The sequence below is a fragment of the Rana temporaria genome, chromosome 10 (genome assembly GCF_905171775.1).
Source record: "Rana temporaria chromosome 10, aRanTem1.1, whole genome shotgun sequence".
Lineage (NCBI taxonomy): Eukaryota > Metazoa > Chordata > Amphibia > Anura > Ranidae > Rana > Rana temporaria.
The window spans coordinates 100,468,611-100,493,774 of NC_053498.1; the positions used below are offsets into that span (position 1 = coordinate 100,468,611).

A 25,164-nucleotide genomic window follows, 5' to 3' on the forward strand; every position below is an offset into this window, starting at 1 on the left:
TTTGGTACAACCATCAGACCAAAATCTCCGAGCGGACATGTCCGATGAAAACGGTCCGCTCGTCTGTACGCGGCCTAACATTTGACTTGCATAAATGTAAAGCTGGCAATATACTGATGGAATTTTGAACAGTTCAATCAGTAATTTATTTAATGTGATCACTCGGCATGACATCCTTCAATTGCAAAAAGGAGGAATCTGTTAAAAGGGTTGTAAAGGTTTTTTTTTTTTTTTTTTCTAAATAGGTTCCTTTAAGCTAGTGCATTGTTGGTTCACTTACCTTTTCCTTCGACTTCGCTTCTAAATGTTTTTTTTCTTTGTCTGCATTACTCACTTCCTGTACCTCCTCAATAAGCTTGCCTCCATCATCCGAGCCGTTCTGGCTGGGGTTTAGTCAGCATGCTCGCCCCCTCCCCTGGGTCTACATCCCTGCAGGGAGATGCTCAGATGATGAGGGCAAGCTTACTGAGGAGGAACAACAAGTAAGAAATTCAGACAAAAAAAAACATTTAGAAGGGAAATCGAAGGAAAAGGTAAGTGAACCAACAATGCACTAGCTTAAAGGAATATTTAGAAAATAAAAAACAAACCTTTACAACCCCTTTAAGTTTCTTCTGTTCAGCCTGAAATCAGTGTGGCTTTGGTCAAGTGTTTTGTGGTTGCTGCCACTCTTTGAGCCCACTGCAGCCTTACCCATAAACAAACAATGGAGCATCAGAGGGAGGTTGCATACCATGCAATTGTGAAATTGACTACAGTGCCACGAAAAAGCATTGCATTCAGTGAACATCATGACTGCAGCACAGTTGCAAAGTTTCCTGCATTTACGTTTGATAGCGCGTGCATAGCGTTTGATTTCCACTTGTTGTTTGGTGTTTCTTTTTAATATCGATTTCCAGTTCCGGACACCATGCACACTAAAATGCTGCTGACACCATCTGTCTTCAAAGATTACATTGTCATTACACAGAATTAAGCTTTTGCGTTTTTTTTTTTTTAATGATGATGCTTTTTTTGGTTTCCTTACAGCAAGCTGTCAAGCTCAGATTTATTCCTCCTGTTGCTGAGCCAGTCAGCTGGAAGTAGACTGCATACGCTGATCCCCCCACACTCGCCCCTACACAGTCCCAGACCAAACCCTTTTTGCCTGTGAAAGATGAGAACATTTGGCTTCAATTGGAATACTAGTTGGCAGCCATCGATGCTCAGCTTGGATTTTTAACGAAAGTGAGAGAAAGAGAAGAGTTAGAAGAACTTAGAAAGAGCAGTGATGGAGAGGCAGTGCAGCTGAAGTCCGTCTACAGACAGGACTGTATTATCATTAGACACTAGAGCCATCTGCAGTCACATAGAAGGAAGACATAACATTGCAGATTAGGAATTTCGATGAAATATACGGATATTTAAGCAGAAGAGTAGAAATGGGAATTATGCAAAGTATTTTTTGTTAACCTGCAGTTGATAGAGAGATTAGAGTCGCCATAGTCAGGTTCTAGCAGAAGAGCTTAGCCAGACAGCATGGACTGCCAAAGAGCGGAGGATGCTGGGAGTGGACAGAGAAGACTCCTTTGGATAATTCTTGGACCATTTGCACTAATAGTACTAGTTGCTGCCATTTTTACCGCTTCTACCATTGCAGAAAGGAAGACACAGGTAAGAGTCAGCCCCAAATTGGGTTTTTCTTAAAGTAGATCTTAACCTAGTCACTTAAATTGCTTCTAAGTTTTACTTTATAATGAAATTTCAAGTGTTGCTTTGATTATATTTAAATGTACAGCCATTATTAAAATTATAACCGATATGAAGGTCATTGTTCAAGGAATTCTGGTCATGGGGTGACAACTGTTTCCCAGTTGTGCTTCTACATTGTCACCCTGTCATGTTACCATGGTAGAGGGATCGCCAAACTACGGCCCTCCAGCTGTTGCGGAACTGCACTTCCCATGAGGCATTGTAAAACTGACATTCACAGATATGACTAGGCATGATGGGGATTGTAGTTCCTGAACAACTGGAGGACCATAGTTTGGAGATCCCTATGGTACAAACGGGCCTGCTGACACAAACTGTTCAGGCGTGATACTTCATTATCACCATCAGGAAGCTGGTCGAAAGCAATGATGAGCAGCTGATGCTGGAGTGAGTGCATGTAGACGGCAAGTGGAGTGACAGCTGTTTCACAGTTGTGCTTCTGCATTGTCAGCCTATTATATGCTCTCATAGTGAAGACCACAAGCGGCCTTGATCCTGACAACACACTGTTCAGGAGCAACATCTCCAAATTTGTTCTCCTGAAGAAACTTTAGTAAATCTGTGTTATCTGCTCACAGAATAAAACTGCAGCAATGTACATAAAAGTTGTAGCTCTCTGCAAGCAGTGACAACAGGTTTATTTACACTGTGCAGATAGCGTATGTGCATAAGTTGTGGCAATCAGAAAGAAATTCAGAGTGGGCAAATGAACAAAAGATAACTTTTGATTGGACGGCATAAGCTACTGCGCTCTTTACACTTGAGTGACACCTAAAGTGCAACCCAATAGGGGAAGTTCAACTTGAAGTACTTCAACCGATTTGCCTTGTCATTTTTTTCAGGGGGGGCAGGTACCTAGTTTTGACAGGTACCCGCTCCCACTTCCACTCAGATTGTCTAGGCAAAGTTCTTCTCTCCCCTCCCTGCAGTCTTCTGGGACAAGTCACAGGTTCCAGAAGATTGCTGGACCATTCAGGAGGTGCAGTGTAACTCACACATGCGCAGTGGGCACTCAGCTGTAATGCTGCAAACTGTCACAGCTGGGTGCCCACAGTTGAGATGTCGGCACCAGGAAGAGAAGTGGCAGCTCAGGTAAGCATATCGCTGGATCCTGGGACAGGTGAGTGTGTGTTTATTAAAAGTCAGCAGCTACAGTTTTTTTACAGGGGCTCCTCTGTAAAGTAAAAAAAAGGCAGTACATTGATGTATTGTTTATATAATTTGTTGCAGTTTTTGAAATCATGAAGAAGACTGGAAAACATCATTTTAAAATATACGTAATATTAAAATACTCCAGTTTGAGATTTTTGTATTTCCAGTATCAATATGAAATTTTCTAAAACTTAAAGTGGTTGTAAGGTTGCCAGAGAAATCCTGTAATCTGCTCTGCTACAGGATGATATAATGTGCAGTGCGTAGGACCGAAACAACTAATCAACATTTTCATAATCAACTATTTTCATAATCGATTAATCGGCCAGCAGATTAGTTGGTCTGCATACAGAATGCATTATTTGTTTACATACTGTATCAGGAAATACAGTGCAGCACACATACAGCTTAGTACACCATCCATACATGTCAGTAAGTCCCTGAGAACCTGTGAATGTGTGAGGAACAAGGCCTCGTGGGACATGTAGTCCTGGGCAGGAAGTGAGTGGTTCTAAAGGCAGAATTTTTTTTATACCTTGCTATAGAGGCGCTCTATACTATACCTTGCAGCTTTCTATTGGGGCACTCAAGTACAACATGTTTGTTGTTTAAAAAAAAAATCACTTTAAAGATTGTGTGCAGGGAAGATCAGCATCTGAACCCAGAGAAGGTGGAGGCTGATAGACTGGAGATAATATAAGGCATTACAATTACACTTAAAGTAAACTTTTACCAGTATTTAGCATTATATTTAAAATGATCATATCCATGAAAAAAAAAGTCTCAGCACTACTTTTAACACTACTTTAATATAAAAGATTTCTATCTCCCTTCCACCCATATTCCCATATATCCTACTTCTGGGTGTATGTATTATTATTGTTATTATTATTATTATTATTATTATTATTATTAATTATTTATACAGTAAAACCTTGGCGTTTTGCAAGACAAGCTACATTTTTAAATACATTTTGACTTGATATACAAGCAATGTCTTGATATAAGAGTAGCGTCATGTCACAACTGAGTATAAAAGAGAAGAGAGGAGCCTCTAAGTGTAGCAATATGGTTATATTTAATGAAGGTACAACATTTAGCAACATATTGCTACACTTAGGCCCCTTTCATACTGGGGCGGGAGCCGCAGTGGCGGTATAGCGCTGCTAAAAATAGCGGCGCTATACCGTCGGATTTTTCGCGGGATTCGGCCGCTAGCGGTGCGGTATTAACCCCCGCTAGCAGCCGATAAAGGGTTAATACCGCCCGCAATGTGCCTCTGCAGAGGCGTATTGCCGCGGTTTCCCATTGTTTTAAATGGGAAAGAGCGGTATACACGCCGCTCCTCTCACCGCTCCAAAGATGCTGCTGGCAGGAGATTTGTGAAAGCCCTCGGGCTTTCACATTGAGTATGCAGGCAGGAGTTTTTCAGGCGGTATAGCAGCGCTATTTTTAGCGATGTACCGCCTGAAACACTCCTCAGTGTGAAAGGGGTCTAAGAGACGCCTCTCTTCTCTTTAATACCCTGTAGCTCCTGCTGGATTTTGCTTCCAATCCCCTTGTGGAGGCTTCCATTTGTGGATGGACATTTTACAGTTCCACAACCCGGTCGCTATAATCTTTTTATATGGACTATAATCTGAAGGACCTATGAATAAATGGTCGTGAAACTAATCAATTGTTTCCATTATTTCTTATGGAGAAATTTGCGTTATACAAGTGCTTTGGATTACAAGCATGTTTCTGGAACAAATTATGCTCACAATCCAAGGTTTTACTGTGTATATATTTTTACTTTCACTGTTTCACAGTATAAATGAACCCCTTATAGCAGGGATATGCAATTAGCGGCCCTCCAGCTGTTGCAAAACTACAAGTCCCATCATGGCTCTGCCTTTGGGTGTCATGCTTGTGGCTGTCAGTCTTGCTATGCCTCATGGGACTTGTAGTTCTGCAACAGCTGGAAGTCCGCTAATTGCATATCCCTGCCTTATAGTATCGATTATCTGATGTTTTTGTACTATAAAGGGCTAATTTTTGTTTTTTTAACCCCATTATAACAGGTGATACAGAAAAAGCATGCAGCTGCTACTAAACGTCTTAGGCCTCGTACACACGACCGAGTTTCTCGGCAAAAACTAGCAAGAAACTTGCTGTTTTTTTTTGCAGAGAAAACCGGTCGTGTGTACATTTTTCGACGAGGAAACTGTCGAGGAACTCGACGAGCCAAAAAGAGAGCATGTTCTCTTTTTCCTCGACGGGAATGAAGAAAATTGGCTTATCGAGTTCCTCGACAGCCTAACAAGGAACAAGCAAAACGATGTGTTTCGCCCGTCGAGTTCCTCGGTCTTGTGTACGAGGCTTCAGGCCTGGCTCACACCTATGCGTTTTTGGGTGCTTTTTGCAGAAATGCACTACAGTTAATTTAAAATGGTTTCCTATGGGACACGTTCACATCTATGCTTTTTTCAGCCGCTGCGTATTTGGAAAAGGCCAAAGACTTTTTTCAATGCAATCTGCCCAACAACAAATTGGCCTAAAAAATGCTAAATTCAAATTGCAAAAACACACAGCAAAAAGCACTGTAGAAACAGATCTAAAGTAAACTGCATAAGTGTGAACCGAGCCTTATGCTGGCCATACACGTATCAATTTTCGGACAAGAATATTCATACGAAAAATCTTTGTACATTCGCTGAATGAAAGAATGTCATTTGTAAAATTCACTTGCTTTTAACATTCAGTTTTACAATGAATATCATTTCTAAATGAAAACCACATATACTGTCTGAAAATTCCTTTGACCAAGACATTTTCTTTTCTGCTCCCTCAACTTTTCCCGTCAACGTGGTCAAAAACTAACATTGATTTGACCCCACTAACAAATAGGAAATCAACAAACGTTCTTAAATAAAAAGAAAATTTGTTTTTGTATGGCCAGCATAAGTAACAGCAGGTAAAGGTAACTTTTATCAAGCTGCCTATGACAAGGGAGTCGGTCACACTGTACATAATATATTACTGTTGGAAAATCTGCAAAAGCGTCTTTAATTATTTCATCTTTGAATACAAGGTCTGATATTTACCAGATGCAACCTCTAATAGTATATAAGGTATATCTCTTCTGTCTGATTTGCTCCCTAACCATATAGTTGGTTATTTAGGTTTACCACTGCATATATTTCAAGTGGAGGTCCACCCTAAAAAAAAATACACCAAAATCCTGCAAAAAAAAATAGAAAAATTTTTTTTACTTACCAGAAATTGCGGTTGCTATGCGGATCTTCCTAATCTGCCTCTTCCTAGTCCGCGTCAGGTCTAATTCCTCGTCCTCCTCGTGTTGTCTTCTGGGGAATGGGGTGCGCTGCCTTCTGGGAACTGTGTGTATCCCAGAAAGCAGCCGCCCATTCACAAAGTGCCACGAGACTCGCGCATGCGCAGTAGGAAACGGGCAGTGAAGCTGCAAGGCTCCACTACCTGTTCCCCTTAGTGAGAATGGCGGCTCCGGGGGCTGCCAGGATCGAGGAATCGGCCTTTGGGGGCCGACATCGCGGGCGCCTAGGACAGGTAAGTGTCCTTACTAAAAGTCAGCAGCTACAGTGTTTGTAGCTGCTGACCTTAAAAAAAAAAAATTGCAGGTGGAACCCCGCTTTAGGAATAAATTGTCTTATTTTAAACTTTACATATTAACTAAATTATACACCACACTTTTTTAAGGTTATTATCCGTTAAATCGAATAACCAAAACAATAATCGGCCAACTAATTGATTATGAAAATAATCGTTTGTTGCAGCCCTAACAGTGTGTGTTTGTTTAAAATGATTACTTATTTACAGCGCCGCTGGGCACTCATGTGACCTGCTTGAGCTCTCCTTCCCCGCTCAGAACTCTACAGTGGGAGGAGCCAAGATTCCCCACTAACGTCAGCTGGGAGAAGAGGAGGAGAGGGGCAAGGGGTCATGTGAATGCCCAGCGGCACTGTAAATAAGGTATTTTACGCAATAATTTTAAACAAACATACACACACACCGCACACTTATATTATCCTGTAACAGAGCGGATTACGGGATTTCTCACTAGTAATGTTACAGACTCCCAAGCGGACAGTCAGGGAGGGGGAGAGAGGAGAGCAGCAGGCTGACTGAGGCAGGTAACCTAAACATGGTATTCAACACAGACAAGGTGTCATAGGAACTGACAGGATCAACCAGGTTTTTTAGAAACATGGAGAAGGACAAATCACACAGCACAAGCACTATGCTGTGTAACATGCATCAGCTAAAAGTGTGCAAAGTCAATAAATTTTCTAAGGCCTCGTACACACGACGGGACATGTCCGATGAAACCGCGGACCATTTTCATCGGACATGTCCGCTGGCGGATTTTGGTCTGATGGCTGTACACACCATCAGACCAAATTTCCCGCGGACAGCGAACGCGGTGACGTGGCCGCACCATCGCCACGACGATGACGCGGCGACGTGCGCGACCCTGGAAGGTCAATGCTTCCACGCATGCGTCGAATCACTTTGACGCATGCGAGGGCTTCCGGCTGAGCGGACATGTCCGGTAAGTCGTACAGACGACCGAACATGTCCGATGGACAGGCTTCCAGCGGACATGTTTCTTAGCATGCTAAGAAACATTTGTCCGCTGGAAACCTGTCCGATCCGCCGGAAAATTGTCCTGTCGGCCGTACAGACGACCAAACATGTCCGCGGAAACTGGTCCGCAGACCAGTTTCAGCGGACATGTTCGGTCGTGTGTACGAGGCCTTAAAGCGGAGGTCCACACAAAAATGGAACCTCCGCTTTTCTGAACCCCACTCCGGTGTCACATTTGGCACCTTTCAGGGGGGTGAAGATACTAATACAGGTATTTGGCGGCAGGGGCAGCCGAGAGCCGAGTGATTGCTCGGCTTCGGTTGCTGACATCGCGGGCACCCTGGACAGGTAAGTGTCCATTTATTAAAAGTCAGCAGTATTTGTATTTGTAGCTGCTGGCGAATACTGCTGTCACATGTATGCCTCCTTTAAACTGTTAACAAACCAATTACTTTAACAATAATCTTCTCATGTGAATATTGTACAGTTAACACATTTTATGCATGTTATTTACCTAAACAAGCCTCCCCTGTGTAGACATCTAAAAACCCTGAGTCTGCTGCTGGGCATGTGTTGTCAGCAGCCCAAACAGACTTAGACCCCATTCACACCTTCGCGTTTTGTCGCATGTAGCGCGACGCGAACAAACGCCAGAGGGACGAAAAGCAATGAAAGTCAATGGGGATGGTTCACATCTGAACGCTGATGCGCCTGACGCGCATCGCCTGTAGTCAAAAGAAGTTCTGGACCCTTTTCTGTCGCGCAATACGCGCGATATGCGCGTATTTGAGCGTTTTTGGTTTTCCATTGAAATCAATGTAAAACGCCAGATACGCGCGTATTGCGCGACAACAAGCGTTTGCTACGGGCGTTTTGTCAATAGAACTTGTCGCCCATGCAGAAGATTTAAAAAATCTACCAACATAGCAACAAGTGATGAAAAGATGATAGTTTTTCCTATTGGCTAAAAAAAAAACGTCTAAGTACAAAAACGTCGGACAACGCTGTATGCAAACGCGCATATTAGCATGAATACGCGCGAAAAAAACGCCTAAAAAAAACGCCGGAAAACGACGCTATTGCCTACGCCTAGGTGTGAATGCAGCCTTAGGCTGTCTCACTCTCTCCTCCCCTGCAGCCAGATAAAAGATTATGTAGGGAGGAAATGGAAGCTGGAGGAACACAGAGAGTAATTAAACACTGCCAGAAAAGGAGAGGGCCCTGACAAGCAAAGATGGAGGGGGAACTGTGCTAGGGAACTGAATTTCCTTGAGTTGTCAAATTTGCTACCAAGTTGGTGACAGGCTTTCTTTAAATTAAGATGACAGCTAAGAACAATAGTGTAATTACTGTATCTAATATCACATTCATATTTTGGTCAAAACCCAGTTGGGATAACAGTAGTTCTTTTATAAAAAAAAAATGAAAAAGACTTCCACTTTTTATTTGAACAGTGGAGGGTCTGGGTATCAAGGGGAAACAATGAAGATTACCAAGTACTCATCTCTGCCTGCAAAGTCTGGTGTGACCCGCTGCTCCCCCCGTCGCGTAAGCCGCGTCACGATTGGCGAAAGGAGCCAAACGGCGAGTCGGCGCTATACTGCGCCTGCGCATCGCCGTTCGGCTCCTTTCGCCAATCGTGACGCGGCTTACGCGACGGAGGGAGCTTGTTTTTTGTTAAAACGTCAATCACCACCATGTTAGGAACGCCCACTCCCGCGGGACTCGCAACCCGGAAGCCACGGGTGAATAGCTGTACGAAGGTATGTACAGCATCAAAAAAAAACTAATAGGAATAATCGTATTGTAATGTGGGGGGCCAGTGTAATAAGGGAAAGTCGTTTTTAGGGTGAACCTCCCCTTTAAGGCAAGGAACAGAGGACCCATCCTAATTAGCAGCTCAAATGGGGGTAGTGCTAATCATCAATACAGGCCAAAGTTGCAGCTCCTGGGCATTTCATGAAATGCTCTAGGGCAGGGGTGTCAAACTCAATTTCATTGTGGGCCGCATCAGCATTCTGATTGCCCTCAAAAGGGCCAGTTGTATTTGTAAAATTAGATGTCCAGCACATCCCCTCCCCTTTACATTAGATGTCAAGAGCCAATCCACCATCAGAAGTTGAGTCCCCCACTCTCCCTTACATCACAGTGAACCCCCCTTTCCTTATGCTGCTGTTGGGAAGAAGCTGGATGCATTACTTAAAAGCAGAAAGTTAGGGTCTGGAGTAGGACCAGAGGAGGGCTGGAGCTGCAGTAGAGGTGAGTGGGCCACATGAAATGGCCTGGAGGGCCGGATTCAGCCCGCGGGCCTTGTGTTTGACGCCTGTGCTCTAGGGAGTATCGCATATATTTTTAACATTTTACACTGAAGACCAAGTAGTACTTTTAATACACAAGAATCCACAAAGTGCTGTCGTTGGTGTATGTGTATATAAGGTCTAATGTGTTAATTATATGGTCCACTTTGTGGTATGCTGGATGTTACCTCATAAAGAAATATTACTCTTTGAAAGCACCAATATTTCAGACAGTCATGGAGCTGAATCAACCTCAGATTCTTGTATTTCTTGGAGAGCCTAATGGCAAGATTTTCCCACACAGGGCTTCTTGTCCCACAAGACAGTAATAAAACTGTCAGTTTCCCCAGATTGATTTGCTATTTATCTGTTTAGTATACATACTGTCTGTTTTTTTTTTTAAAAAAAGGTATAAAAACTGTCCAATTTTCTGTAACAGGCAAGAAGATTCATACCTGTTCCCAAATGGTAATTAGAGAATTGAACAAACCCTGCTAATTCAGTACTCATGCAATTCCTATGGGATGGGTACTTGCATGTCTATGTTCCAATCCCAAATGGAACAAATATAAGAGAGTCACATTATGAAGACATATGAAGACATATGAAAAACCTAATGTTTGTGGGTTGCTGATAATTATGCAATATTTAGAATTAAACTGATCTGGGCATCAATGAAACTCTTGGCCATCAGAGCTTGAAGTGCCATGTCCCATGGAACGCAATGGACAGCAAGGAGGACTGTCTCTCTCTATGTCACCAGGACAAGAACCCTCCAACATCCACCCTCAAAACAATAAAACAAGAATTGGGCTTTAAATGCATATCCTAGGACACCTTAGGGGCCCAAATCACTCACCGCAGACTTTAGCACAGTGCACTGCAACAAGTTATATATGGCCTGCCATGCATTTTTAAAAAACACCCCAAAGTAAAAATAAAATAAAAAATTAAGCAGAATTGACTCCTGTGTTGGAATCTATTTAAAATAAATGGACTGTGGTAATACAGAGCATGCCGCAATGCATAAGAAAGATCATTGCAGCATAATGCAACACTGAATCACAATATACCTGTGTATCTATAGTGTGTACAAGGCAAGCCATACAAAATAGGTTCCAAACTGAGACCTGAAAGAAAAAAAAAAAGATCTTGGCATAAAGACGTTGTTACTCATCTGCATAGTCAGTAAGTGTGACTGCTTTACAAAACTTTTGAGAAACAATCTCACACATGTTCAGCACATGATGAAAATCATGAGTGTCTGATTTCCTATACAATCTCATGGGGGTTATTTACAAAAGGAAAATCCACTTTGCACTAAAAGTGCAAACTACAAGTGCAAAGTGCACTTGAAATTGCACTTGGAAGTGCAGTCGCTGTAGATCTGAGGGGGACATGCAAGGAAAATAAAAAACAACATTTTAGCTTGCACATGACTGGATGATAAAATCAGCAGAGCTTCCCCTCATTTCAGATCTACCCCTCAGATTTACAAGGACTGCACTTCCAAGTGCACTTTGCACATTGTGAGCCTCTGTGTTGTTAGACCTGCAGCTATTTAGAGAGACCCAGACATTAAAACTGAACTTGCCAGAAGCACACATACATGAATACCTATTGCAAAAGTACTTTTGGCCTATGGACATGCTGAAAAGTTGTGCTGAGTGGGAGAGATTGACATTTTAACAGATGTTCTTCTGAGAATTGATGTGTAGATCTTGCTTTGAAATTTCACGTGATTGCTTTATTTACTACCATAACTTGAGAAGAAACCCATGTAGCTTACTTCTGGGATGCTTTTAGTGGAAGTTGTTATGAATTTTTTAAATCATCTTGTAATGTGTGTGTAAAATGGTATTGTAGGATATTGTAGAAACTTTTTCTATCTATGGTTTGTTACCTGGCCAGGTGATGGATGAAGATTTGTTTTCCTTCTTGGGCCCCGTACACACGGTCGGACAAAACCGATGAGAATGGACCGAGGTTCAGTTTCATCTAGGGTTGCCACCTCATCCCTTTAAAACAGAACACATATGAATTACACAGGTTCTGTGGCTGATTAAGGTGGTAATTGAACTCAAGTGGAGCCTTATCTAAATTAAATTAGCCTCAGAACCTGTGGAATTCATATGTGTTCTGTTTTAAAGGGATGAGGTGGCAACCCTAGTTTCATCGGTCCAAACCGACCGTGTGTATAGCCCATCGGTCTGTTTTCCTTCGGTCCAAAATTTTAAAACATGCTTCAAAACCGAACCGATGGACCGCTGCCCGATCGGTCCAAACCGATGGTTAGTACAGAAAAGCATCGGTTCAAAACCCGCGCATGCTCAGAATCAAGTCGACACATGCTTGGAAGCATTGAACTTCATTTTATTCAGCATGTCGTGTGTTTGACGTCACCGCGTTCTGACCCGAACGGTTTTTGGAACGATGGTGTGTACGCATATCAGGCCGTCAGGCCACTTCAGCGGTGAACCGATGAAAACAGTCCGTCGGACCATTCTCATCGGTTTGGAACGACCGTGTGTACAAGGCCTTAAAGGGAGTCTTCATGTGTAAGTGATTGGAGGGGGCCAGTGCAGTGTGTGGAAATGATTCAAAAGGACATGCTGTATGTTCAATTTTTGCTTAATTCCTGAGGACTACTCAAATGAGGAATATGTTTTGTGTTCATCAGCTAAATGAGTGAATAAATATGGATTTTTAGGCCTGGAATCTCACTCCAGCCTCTTGATTTCAGTCAGTGCTCATTAGTTGTAATGTGGTGTCTGTTTTCACATTACGTAGTGGTACAAGACAGGAGTATCCATGATATGTTTATAGAAGAACAGCAGCTTGGCCAGTTGTATAAATAGCTGATCCATGTCAAAGTCAAATTTTCTGCAAACTGGCAGCAATTATTTAACATATTAAAAAGGCCAATTTTACCACAGCTGCAGTCTTGTTCACACACAACAATTATCTATTCTATGTAATATGCAAGACTGTTGGGTGTGGACAAGAAGATCTTCCAGACAGGATTTTCACTCAGGGCCTCATGAATTAAAATGTTTTAAGAATTGTCCTTCCTTACCCAGATGTTCAGTTAAATTCTCAGTGTCTTACTGGAAAGTGAGAAGAAAGTTGTAGTTGCCTTGGGCAACAGAAAGTTTTTGCTCAGGAACTTTTATAAATAAGGCGCATGGTAAACTTTATGCACTTAATTAAATTTACAAACTGTTGAACATAAAAGATAGCCATAAAAAGTAATTACAGCCAGTAAGTTAATATCTTTTAAACAGGGCCCTTTCAGCCCTATTTTATTGTATTGTAATTGTACTGCCTCCCTTTTTTATTTTAAAGGGCTGTTTAAACTGCTGGCGCTATATAAATCCTGTATAATAATAATACAGGAAAAAGTATTAGGACTCTTTCAGATTTGAAGCAGTGCTTATCGCCCCCTGAAAAGCAATTCACGGTGGATTGTCTTTAAAAGGCAGACATTGGAGATGTGATATGGCCTCCTTCTAAATGTCAGTCCACCCCCCCCCCCCCAAGGAAGATTCTGTATTAAAAATTGAACTGCAACCCCAAGCCAAGCTTGTGGTGCACTTACAGTGACCTTAAAGGGCAAAAGACTCCAGTCATGAAATGCGCACAGCCCTGTCCAGCTGCAATGTTTAGAATTTAGGTGGGTGGCTGGAGGGTGGGTTTGTCCCCCTACCTCAGCCTCCCATGTGAAAGAGCCCTTACTGTCTTATGACATCAGCATTTTAAATGTCATGTGTGGTTCTCTAATCAGAGAATGGCAGCTGTTCAGAATAATACAAAAAACGGGGAAGGGTGAAAATAGAGCAAAATCTCCATCACTGTGGTGCAGAAAAATGCAGCAGGTCTGCATTTTTTTACACTGCACTGAGTGGAACCGCATGTCAACGCACAGAAGTACAACACACTGTGCTGCTGTGAAAGTGATATGAACAAAGGGTCGCTACATGACACTTTAAATAAAGTTGTAAACAAAAAGAACAAGCAAAACAAGCAACACAATGCAATGAAGCATGCATTACACTGCTCCCTACCAAAATCAACACTGCACTAGCCTTTACAGTAAAAAGCTGCATTGTACCATCCAGGCTAGTGTGAATGTAGCCTAACTCTTATCTGCTCAAGAACTCAGCCAGTTTTGTGATCCAAGCTTTAGGCTGGGTTCCAACTGGTACGACGCAACACTAGTACAACTGTGCATCCGACTTTGCCCTGTGACTTCATGTCTGACTTTCATTCAACTTCAGTGAATGGGATCTGGCTTTGATCCTGACAATACCAGGCTCTTTGAGTCTGGTATGAATCTTAAGGGGAAACCCCATGCCAAAATGTAAAAAAAAAAAATTGCGCGGGGTCCCCCCAAATCCATATCAAACCCTTATCTGAGCACGCAGCCTGGCAGGTCAGGAAAAGGGTGAGGGACAAATGAGTGCCCCCCTCCTGGACCAGGCCACATGCCCTCAACATGGGAGGGTGCTTTGGGGCAGGGGGGCCCAGCCCCCCCAACCCAAAGCACCTTGTCCCCATGCTGATAGGCACAAGGGCCTCTTCCCCACAACCCTGGGTGGTATTTGTTGAGGTCTGCGGGCGGGGGGCTACTCATTTACCTCTACTCATTCACCCAAAAAGGTGTAAAAAAATTAAAACAGTGCACAGGTTTTTGACATGGTCCTCCTAAAGCAGCTCCAACGTGTCTTCTCCCTCCAGTCTTCTCCCTCCAGTCTTCTCCCTTCTCCTGTGATGTCCCCCCATCATGCCCCAGGTGGTGACGTTACAAGGGGTTGGGTCTCCGGATGACATCACCGGATGAAAGAGAGAAACTAAGTGTGGGACTTTGAGGAAGGACACCACTGGCATATGAACCAAAAACATATGGTAAAAAGTATTTATTATACAAACAAAGGAGGTATGACATATACACATTAGGATGATAAAATGGTACAAATAGTAACCACCTAGTAGTAAGGGTGCAGGTATGATAGTGGAAGCACTCCACCAAAAATAATAGGTAGGAAGTGAAGTGTAAGGTTGATAAGGTAGACATGTGAATGAAGACATGCACCAGCATGTTCAAGATAAGCATAAGTCAAAAAGATAGTAAGGGTGCAGGTGTGATAGTGAAAGCACTGCACCGTAGGTACCTACCCAGCGAGGGTGGATCAAGAGGTGACACCATAAAGTGTGTAGGGTCCCATGAAGATGATACAATCCGAAGTGATAGCTCAGTATGGGTAGGTATATATAGCGTGAAAGGGGGGGCCGCATCGCCGCCCAGGCAGTAGCGTGCCTTGCGTTGGCGCGCAAACCCTCTTCGTACTGACCGCAGATGGATAATCCATGCCCGCATCACGGCGTCACAAGTGACGTCACCCGTCGAGCGTGGAGGTGTGGCGTCGACACGCAGTGAGAGCCCGACCAACCCTCCCAAAAGGGGAGGGGGGCTCCCAGAGCGAGTCGCAGCTCCCGGGGATAATGAGAAAGCTAGCCCCAACTGGCAGAGCTGATCTAGGAGGGGAAAAGTTATAAATTAGATAATGAAACGTATGGCAAAAGACAGTCACAGTGATAAAGGTCATGTTTAAAATAATATGGTAATGTACTTCCATCCCCGATACATTGAAAAATGGGGCCTAAAACTAAGGTTGAGACTTTCAATTGAGGCAATAACTAGCATGCCTCAATCCCCAATAGATTGAATGAGAGAAACTAAGTGTGGGACTTTGAGGAAGGACATCACTGGCATATGAACCAAAAACATATGGTAAAAAGTAGTATTTATTATACAAACAAAGGAGGTATGACATATACACATTAAGATGATAAAATGGTACAAATAGTAACCACCTAGAAATTACATAATAGTACAAATTAGTCCAAGAAAACATACATGGTAATGCAGAATAGTAATGGGTCTAGGTACACAATTCTAGAGGAAACAAGGGGGTACATAATGGTCTATGGTAAGTACTCATAATGGGGCATCTGGTATATGAGAACTGGCTTTGTAGGGGTAGCATAGAAAAAATAAAGAATAATGAATTGGTTCATAAAATTGCAATGTTAGAGGGTAAGTATTGTACATGTAAACTGTGACATATCATCGTATAATGGCTCTACGCGTTTCGTGTTCACTTTAACACTCATCAGTAGGGGTGCAACGGATCGTCACCGATCCGTGATCCGAACGAGTCACCCTGTTCGGGTCGGCACACCCCACGATCCGCGGAGCGCTCCGGAGCCTCGGCCGTAGGAAAGTCCCCGGCTTCGGCCTAGCTCCGGAGCGGCAGCCATCTTGCTCCACCCCAGTGGAGACCATGTGATTGCCAGTGCACAGCGTGACACTCCTCCTAGCCTCAGCGCGCTGACTACAGACATCGGACCATCGACTGCAGGCATGTGGAGAAGGTGTCTGTGAGATCTGCACCTACTGGTAGGAGATTGAGCATCTGCAAGGCTTAACGGCTATTGGTACTCGTACTGGCCAAAAAAAAAAACGGTATTTGTGCAACCCTAGAAATAGGGCATTGTTTGTAAAGGCTGGATAGCATACTTATTTCATGTACATTTACAAAGCAAACTAAAATATGTATCAAGAATACCCAATATAACATTCAGTCTGATGTGTGCTGGGAGGAACAGCACCGATATGCTGGTTCTGGCAGATCACACTGTTTACACGATCCATACCATTTGCATTAGGTGCACTGGGCACAGTCTGGAGGGGGACTGTCTGTCCTGGGGAGCATGGCTGTCTGTACTGAGCAGAGGAGGGGGGACACCAGAGGAGGGTGGGTCACCCAAGGAGGGGAGACACCTGTGTCACCCGAGGAGGGGGGGACACCAGAAGAGGGGGGACACCAGTGACACCAGAGGAGGGGGGACACCAGAGTGGAGTGGAGGACCCCGGTGACACCAGAGTGGAGTGGAGGACCCCGGTGACACCAGAGTGGAGGACCCCGGTGACACCAGAGTGGAGGAGACAGGAGGGGGGAAACCAGTGACACCAGGGGGGACACCTGTGATACTAGAGCAAGGATCCTCAAACTACGGCCCTCCGATGGTGGAGTAACTGCAAGGGCATGGAGAAGGAGGATGGATCAACCCAGGCAGCGCCAGAAGTTGCCACAAGGGGTGAGTGACTCAGCTGGTGGGGGGAAGAGCATTTGGGGTGGCCCTATTCCCTTTCCCCCACAAGATACCCTGAGGGTTCAGCATGGGTAATGGTGTTAAGGGCTTTATCTTTTCTATTTTACGGAGTCTGAATGCCCTGCCCAGGAGACAACCAGTAGGTCCCAGGGCAAAGCCGCCAGTAAATCCAAGCGCTGTGGCAATTGAGGTGACAAACTCCCACAGGCACATACAAAGCACTTCTGCTTTAAATGTTTATACAAGTTAGCAGGCAAGGAAACAGCACAGACTATGAAGGAGTGCCGGGCATTAAAGTCTGAAATGTTCGCCGCCCTTCAGTCATTTAAAGCCACGGTAGGGAAGAGGGAGGAAGCCCTAGTAGGTAGGGAAAGTTCCCCCTCTCTGACAGGTAACCCGGCAAGTGTTGCGGATTCTCAGCCGACTCTGGGCGATTCTGATGAAGAGCCAGAAGCTTCGGACCAAAGTTCTCCAGAGGAAGGAGAGGAGTCAGACCAGGATAGTCTCTATGAGGCCAGACCTGGGGGACACCTCTTTGCAGTGGAGGACATGGAGGATCTCCTTGGGGCTATTTATTCCTCTGAGGATATTCAGCTACCACCTACTCAGGTCTTAGTGCAGGACAGACTATACAGGGGGCTGGCAAAGGCGCAGGCCAAGTCCTTTCCAGTACACCAATCTCTTAAGGATATCATTTTAGGAGAATGGAAGGAACCTGAGCGCAAGGTTCTAAAACTTAAAACCTGGTGGCGTAGGTGTCCCTTTAAAATGGAGGAAGAAGACAGATTTTTTAAAGTTCCGCATCTCGATGCTTCATTAGCCCAGGTATCCAAACATTCAGATCTGTCCTTCGAAGATTCTGGGAACATCCGGGATCTGATGGATAAAAAATCCGAAACCTTACTTCGTAGGGCTTGGGACGCCAATGCTGCTGCTATGAGCCCAGCTTTGGCCTCCGCCTGTGTCGCCAGAAATGCAGACTCATGGGTCCGTAGATTGATAGACCATGTGGCACAAAAGAGTAAATCTAAGGTGTTAGATTCTTTGGAACTGGTCGGTAAGGCAGTGTCTTTTTTGGCAGATGCTGTAGTGGAGACAGTGAGAACAGCTGCCAAATCAGCAGCCCTTCTAAATTTGGCTAGAAGAGCTATTTGGGTAAAGACGTGGGATGGGGATTTCACATCCAAGCAGTGGCGGCTGGTGAAGTTTTAGGATGGGGGGGCGCAATACCCCGCCCTTCCACATTTGGTCCCTCCCACTTCTCATAAGCCACACCCCTTATAGAATCCACCGCTCCGTCCCCTGTATTCCACTTGCTTCCACTGAATGTCAGGAGTATATAGCTCAGCGTCACAGCACAGAGTATACAGCCCCAGCATCACAAATCATGGTATATAGCGCAGCCTTACAGATCGGTGCAAACAAACTAAAATATGACACTGTTAGTAATGAAGGACTCAAAATGGGCAAGAGATTACTAGAGACTGCGGACATACTGCATGAGATTATCAGAGACTGCGGACATATTGCACGAGATTATCAGAGACTGCGGACATATTGCACGAGATTATCAGAAACTGCGGACATACTGCAAAAGATTAACAGAGACTGCGGACATACTGCAGGAGATTATCAGAAACTGCGGACATACTGCAGGAGATTATCAGAAACTGCGGACATACTGCAGGAGATTATCAGAAACTGCGGAACATACTGCAGGAGATTACCAGAGACTGCAGACATACTGCAGGAGATTACCAGAGACTGCAGACATACTGCAGGAGATTACCAGAGACTGCGGACATACTGCAGGAGATTACCAGAGACTGCGGACATACTGCAGGAGATTACCAGAGACTGCGGACATACTGCAGGAGATTACCAGAGACTGCGGACATACTGCAGGAGATTATCAGAAACTGCGGACATACTGCAGGAGATTATCAGAAACTGCGGACATACTGCACAAGATTACCAGAGACTGCAGGCATTACTTGTCCTGCACTTGGGACTTAAACGTTGCATGACAAGTCGTACCCCATGATTTCCAATGAGAACCGTTCATATCTGTGCGACTTCAAAGTAGTCCCTGCATTACTTTGGTCCCACTTTGATGCAACTTGAGGTCCATACACCTCCAGAATACACAGTCATTGCTTTAAATCGCATCAAAATTGCAGTAGAATTGTGCAACCTTCAGACTGCATTAGCCTGAAAGTCGCAAGATTCTGCCACAATTTTTTGGTGCGATTTTGCAGCGACTTGAAGCAATGCCTATGTATTCTGGAGGTCTATGGACCTCAAGTCACATCAAAGTGGGACAAAAGTAATGCAGGAACTACTTCAAAGTTGCACAGATATGAACAGTTCTCATTGGAAATCATCGGGTCCAACTTATCCTGCAACTTTCCAGTCCCAAGTCGCAGGACAGTTTGCAAGCGGGGGGTGGTGTGGTGTTGACAGCGTTTTTTTTTAATAACTGGGGGGGGGGGTGGTCTGGTGGGGTAGTGTTACCGGCCGCTATTTGTGCTGTAATTAATTTTTACATAGAAAATAAGTGTTGTTAATAAATGGGTAAATAATTTATAAAAAAAGTTTTTTTATAATTCATTTACCCATTTATTAACAACACTTATTTTCTATGTAAAAATTCATTACAGCACAAATAGCGGCCGGTAACACTACCTCACCAGACCACCCCCCCCTCCCCCCAGTTATTAAAAAAAAAACTTTTTATTACAGCACAAATAGCGGCGGTTGTTGCCTGGCATTATTTTCACTGAATATTTAAAAAAAAAAAAAATTGGATGCCAGTAGCCGAATATTACATGCAAAAACGTTTTTTCTTAAATAAGCTGGCGGGGGGGGGGGGGTTTGTGGCTTAGGTCCGCCGAATATTAGCTAAAAACTTCTTTGAATAAGCGGGGGGGGGGGGTTGCCGGCCATCGAATAAAAAAATTATTTGTTGAATAAGCGGTGGGGGGGGGGGGTTGACGGGCCGCCACTGCATCCAAGTCTCGTCTTTGCGGAATTCCCTTTGAGGGATCCCTGCTCTTTGGTTCTGATTTAGAGCAAGTTCTAGCTCGTTCCACAGAAAAAGGCAAAAAGTTCCCTGCGAAATCCAAAAAAGATAAAGGCAAGAAATGTTTTCGAGTTCAAGGGAAAGAAAGAGCCTAAGAAAAAGTGGGGATTTGGTAGAGGCAAGAAAAAAGGGGGATCCAAATGACGCCAGCATAAAGGTTGGCGGAAGGCTCTCGTGTTTCCTTCCGCAGTGGGAAAATATCACTCAGAGCCCCTACATTCTAAGTTTAATAAGGGAGGGATACAAGTTGGAATTCCTGTCTCCCCCGCCTCCAAACTTTATCCTGACTCATCTCCCCAAAGATCCATCAAAAGCAGGGGGTCTTTTGGAGAGTGTCCAGCAACTAGCGAAACAGCAGGTCATCATTCCTGTCCCAGTAGATCAAATCAGCCAGGGGTTTTATTCCCACATATTTGTGGTACCAAAACCATCCGGAAAATTCCGGCTGATTATAAATCTACGGAAACGAAACCAATATCTGGTTTACAAAAATTTCAGGATGGAGAGCATCTACACAGTCAGAAGACAGCTCCGAGAAGGGGTCTGTATGATTACTTTGGATCTAAAGGATGCTTACCTGCATGTTCCCATTTCCCAGAAACATCAGAAGTTCTTGAGGTTTGCAGTGCAGACGAGGCAGGGCGTCCGACACTGGCAGTTCAAGGCTCTCCCCTTCGGCCTTGCGGCCAGTCCAAGAATTTTTACCAAAGTTCTAGCCAAGGTGGTGTTATTCCTACACCTCCAGGGGATAGCCTTGATCCCATATTTGGACGACATGCTGATTTTCAGTCTGGTCTTGGAACAGCTCCAGACAGACCGAGACAAGGTGGTGTCCACACTAGAATATCTGGGGTGGCTAATCAGCAAAGAGAAATCCTCCCTAGATCCCGCACAGTCCAAGGTGTTCCTAGGGTACCAGGTGGACTCAGTGAACCAAAGGATCTTTCTACCCCAAGAAAATATCGCCAAAGTACAAAGAGCAGTTTTCGCTCTACTTGGTACAAGAGAGGTCTCTCTAAGGATCCCTGATGAGAGTGCTGGGGCTCATGTCATCCTGCATCCCAGCGGTTCACTGGGCCCAGTTCCATTCCCGGAGACTCCAGGGATTCCTTCTCTCCTCCTGGGACGGGAGAAGAGAATCCCTGGACATAACAGTGTCCCTTTCAGAAGAGGCAAGGAACTCCCTAGACTGGTGGCTCAATGCAGACAATCTGTCAGAAGGTCAGTCCTGGACAGGGGCGGACTGACCATTGAGTCACTCGGGCACTGCCCGAGGGCCCCATGCCACTAGGGGGCCCCATCAGGGTTGCCAGGCTCAGTAAAACCAGGGACAGTATGTAAAAATCTATGTTTTTTTTAGATCTGTCCCTGATATGTCCAAAAACGACATGCTTTTGATGTGAAAATCCAGAGATTTTAGCTGCCCCGCCTCTGCACTGCCTCCTGGCGTAGTGGCCATCTGTAAGCCCGGGGGGCCCCATAATCGTCTATTGCCTGGGGGCCCCATGAGTTGTCAGTCCGCCCCTGGTCCTGGACCCAACAGAATCCATTGATTCTGACTACAGACGCAAGTGCCTGGGGCTGGGGAGCTCATATAGGAGATCTCTTTGCCCAGGGCTCTTGGGACCGGGAGCAGAGCAAAGCCTGCTCCAATTTCAGGGAGCTGTTAGTGGTCGGAAAAGCTCTAAACTTTTTCAAAGACCAGGTCCAAGGAAGGGAAGTTCAGATCTTCTTGGACAATGCAGTAGCGGTGTCCTACCTAAATCATCAGGGGGGAACAAGGTCCAGCAGGCTGATGAAACTGACCCAGGAGATCCTGGAGAAAAACATTCTCTCAGTTTCAGCAGTACATGTAAGAGGGTCCCTCAACATTCAGGCAGACTTCCTTAGCAGACAGCCCATTAATCAGGGAGAGTGGCAGCTGAACAACAAGGTTTTCTCTCTGGTAAGCCAACACTTTGGCAAACCAATAATAGACTTATTTGCCTGCAAGAAGAACAGGAAAGTCCACAAGTACTTCTCTCTCACCAGAGAGCAGGACGCCTATGGGATAGATACCCTGGCACAGAAATTGAAGTTCACCCTAGCGTATGCATTCCCTCCCCTGACACTCATTCCCCGGGTACTGCAGAAGCTATGAAGATCAAAAGGATGCTTTATTCTGATCGCTCCCTGGTGACCGAAGCAAGCATGGTTCCCCACCCTGAAGAGGTGGTCGATGGCTCCTCCATTGCATCTCCCGTCCAGACGCGATCTCCTCTCCCAGGGACCAGTGTTACACCCCGATCTGGACTTTCTTTCCCTGACGGCATTTGAGAGGGAGATTCTCAGGCGTAGGGGGATGCTCGGAAAAAGTGATTGACACACTCCTGCAGAGTAGTAAGCCAGTCACAAGGAAAATATACGCCAAGGTGTGGAAAGTCTTCTCTCGCTGGGCTCAGCCATGAGAAGGTTCTCCCCAAATCATCCCCATGGTCCTGGATTTCCTCCAAGAAGGGGTTGACCAAGGTCTTGCAGTAAGCACGCTAAGGGTCCAGGTTGCAGCCTTGTCAGTATTCTTTGACCAGAGGCTGGCCTTGAACCCACTGGTAAAAAGGTTTTTGACAGCCAGGGAAAGGGTAACCCCAGTAAAGACAATCAGGTTACCACCTTGGGATTTATCCCTGGTACTAGATGCTTTAACCAAGGAACCTTTTGAGCCGGTGGCTCAAATTCCCGTTAAATTTATTTTACTTAAGATGGCTTTCCTTCTGGCAATCACCACAGCCAGAAGAGTTAGTGATTTGCAAGCTCTGACTATAAAAGAGCCTTTTTTGTTGCTCCTAGAGGATAGGGTAATCCTCTGAGTTTCACAGATCACAGGAGATTGTTCTCCCCTCCTTTTGTCAGAACCCTAAAAATGACAAGGAGGCAAGCTTTCATTTATTAGACATTAGAAGGTGTCTTCTAGCCTATTTAGATAGAGTGAGTGTATTCAGGAGATCAAATCATTTGTTAATTAATTTCTCCGGCCAAAAGAAAGGACTTCAAGCCTCTAAGCCTACGATAGCCAGGTGGATTAAACAGGCTATCGCAGTAGCTTATGAACAGTCAGGAAAACCTGTTCCAGCTCATATTAAAGCTCACTTAACCAGGTCTCTGGCGACCTCCTGGGCAGAGAGGGCAGACGCTTCGATTGATCAAATCTGCAGAGCAGCAACTTGGACGAGCCAAAATAGTTTCCTGAGGCACTACAGAGTGGAACTGTTGTCTTCTCAGGACTTGGCATTCGGCACAAAGGTCCTACAGGCGGTGGTCCCACCCTAAGGTAGGCCTGAACTTCTTGATAATCGTCTCAGGTGTGCCGTCCTGGAAGATGACTGGAGAAAAGTACCAGTTACACTTGCCAGTAACAGATTTTCTAGGAAGTCTTTCAGGACGGCAGGCCTACGTCCCACCCTTAAATGTTGGTGATGTTTGTGTTCACAGAAGGTACCCTCTAACACCGGTGTGGGTCTATACTTTGTCATAATTGAGGGACAAATGGAAGGTTGGGGCCTTTTAAACTCTGTTGATTGTGTTTCCTGTCAGGTGGGACCGTCATCTCAGGTGTGCCGTCCTGGAAGACTTCCTAGAAAATCTGTTACCGGTAAGTGTAACTGGTACTTTTTAACTGCTTCCCGACTGGCCTATTGTAAAATGATGGCCGAGCAGGGGTCCTATAATCCTGGGAGGACAACATATGATTGCTTTGACCAATCACAGCAGATGACATGACAATTGTAAACGATGAATGGCATTGATTCATGTACTATTGTGATGATCTCTGTGATTGGTCACCAGTGATCACATGGTCCATCTGTACCATGTGATTAGCTGTCACCAATCACAGCTAATCACAATATGATTGAGTAGTTTTCATTCAGCAAAAACGCTTGCTTATAACAGTAGATTTCATTATTATAAGCAAACATACATGTAAAAAAAAAAAAAATCCTGATTACTTCCCCAGAGTTGTAGAGTGGCATTGCTGTGGTCACTGTATGTACAGAAAAGAACTATAAACAAATATTAAAAACATATTTAAATTGAATCACAAAATTGATCACCAGGATCACATCTTTTTTAAATTTCCTCATGTTCCAAACATTTGTGGCAAAAAATCACAACTCACCATGCTTCTTACTAAATACCATGGACTGTCTACTTTCCAAAAAAGGGGTAATTTGGGGACATTTGCACTGTCCTGGCATTTTTGGGCCTCAAGAATTGAGCCATCAGTATTGATCGATTTTCAGATATATACCATAGTTTTTGGACACTATAACTTTCCTACAGACTAAATACTATACAATGATTTGGGTATTTTTCACCAAAGTAATATAGCAATATACATTTTGGCCTAAATTTAAAAAATATTTGCAAAATGTTATAACAGAAACAAAGAAAACCGAACACCTCTTCCCTCTGTATGCCCCAATTGGCCCCCTTGCCCCTTTGGGCCACTGTATCACAAGGCAAAATGTCCATCTATCCAGTGCTTGGTTCAGTGGTTCTTTCAAGCAGCCCTACTCAGACTTATGTTTATGATAAAATCCGCTGAAGAAATAGGTCTACTAGCTGGATTTTTTTCCCCAGCTGTACTAAATCTCTATCTCTAGATCTGTAATTTGGAATTCCTGATAAGTACACCCACAGCTTGCATATAATATTAAGGGTATCATAACATGTAAAATACATGAGCTTGCATTAATCAGAAGCACACTTTAGCCATAGCACTTTTCCTTTGTACAGTTCGAGCGAGGCTCCAGACTTTGTGCTGAGTCACACATTCCCTTAATAAAACTCTAGGCTCCAACATCACCACTTTAGCAAGCATGGGATAATTCCCAAGGCTGGAATAAACATAAGGCTGCCAGGATAAATCACAAGCAAATCCCAGTAAAACAAACACTTTCCTGTACACCCACAATGAGATGTTAAATGTTAGTAGTTCTTTGCAGAAGACATGCAAATGTGAGGTCCACATCCACATAAAGTGATTTTGGTGGTGTTGGGTTATGTGGCATTTGTATGCAAAATGCAATTACTATAGAGATCATGTTTGTCAGCTCATGCAGA

At 44.3% G+C, this 25,164-nt stretch overlaps 1 protein-coding gene across 1 annotated transcript in view; it reads left to right on the forward strand.

Moving 5' to 3' along the window:
* Positions 1 to 1,096: 1,096 nt before the first annotated feature.
* MMP23B (matrix metallopeptidase 23B) overlaps positions 1,097 to 25,164 on the forward strand; it is a 46,856-nt gene continuing 22,788 nt past the window's right edge. The window contains exon 1 of the mRNA XM_040325825.1: positions 1,097 to 1,653. Coding sequence (XP_040181759.1) covers positions 1,519 to 1,653 — 135 coding nt within the window. The 5' untranslated portion in view covers positions 1,097 to 1,518. The remainder of the gene's footprint in view (positions 1,654 to 25,164) is intronic.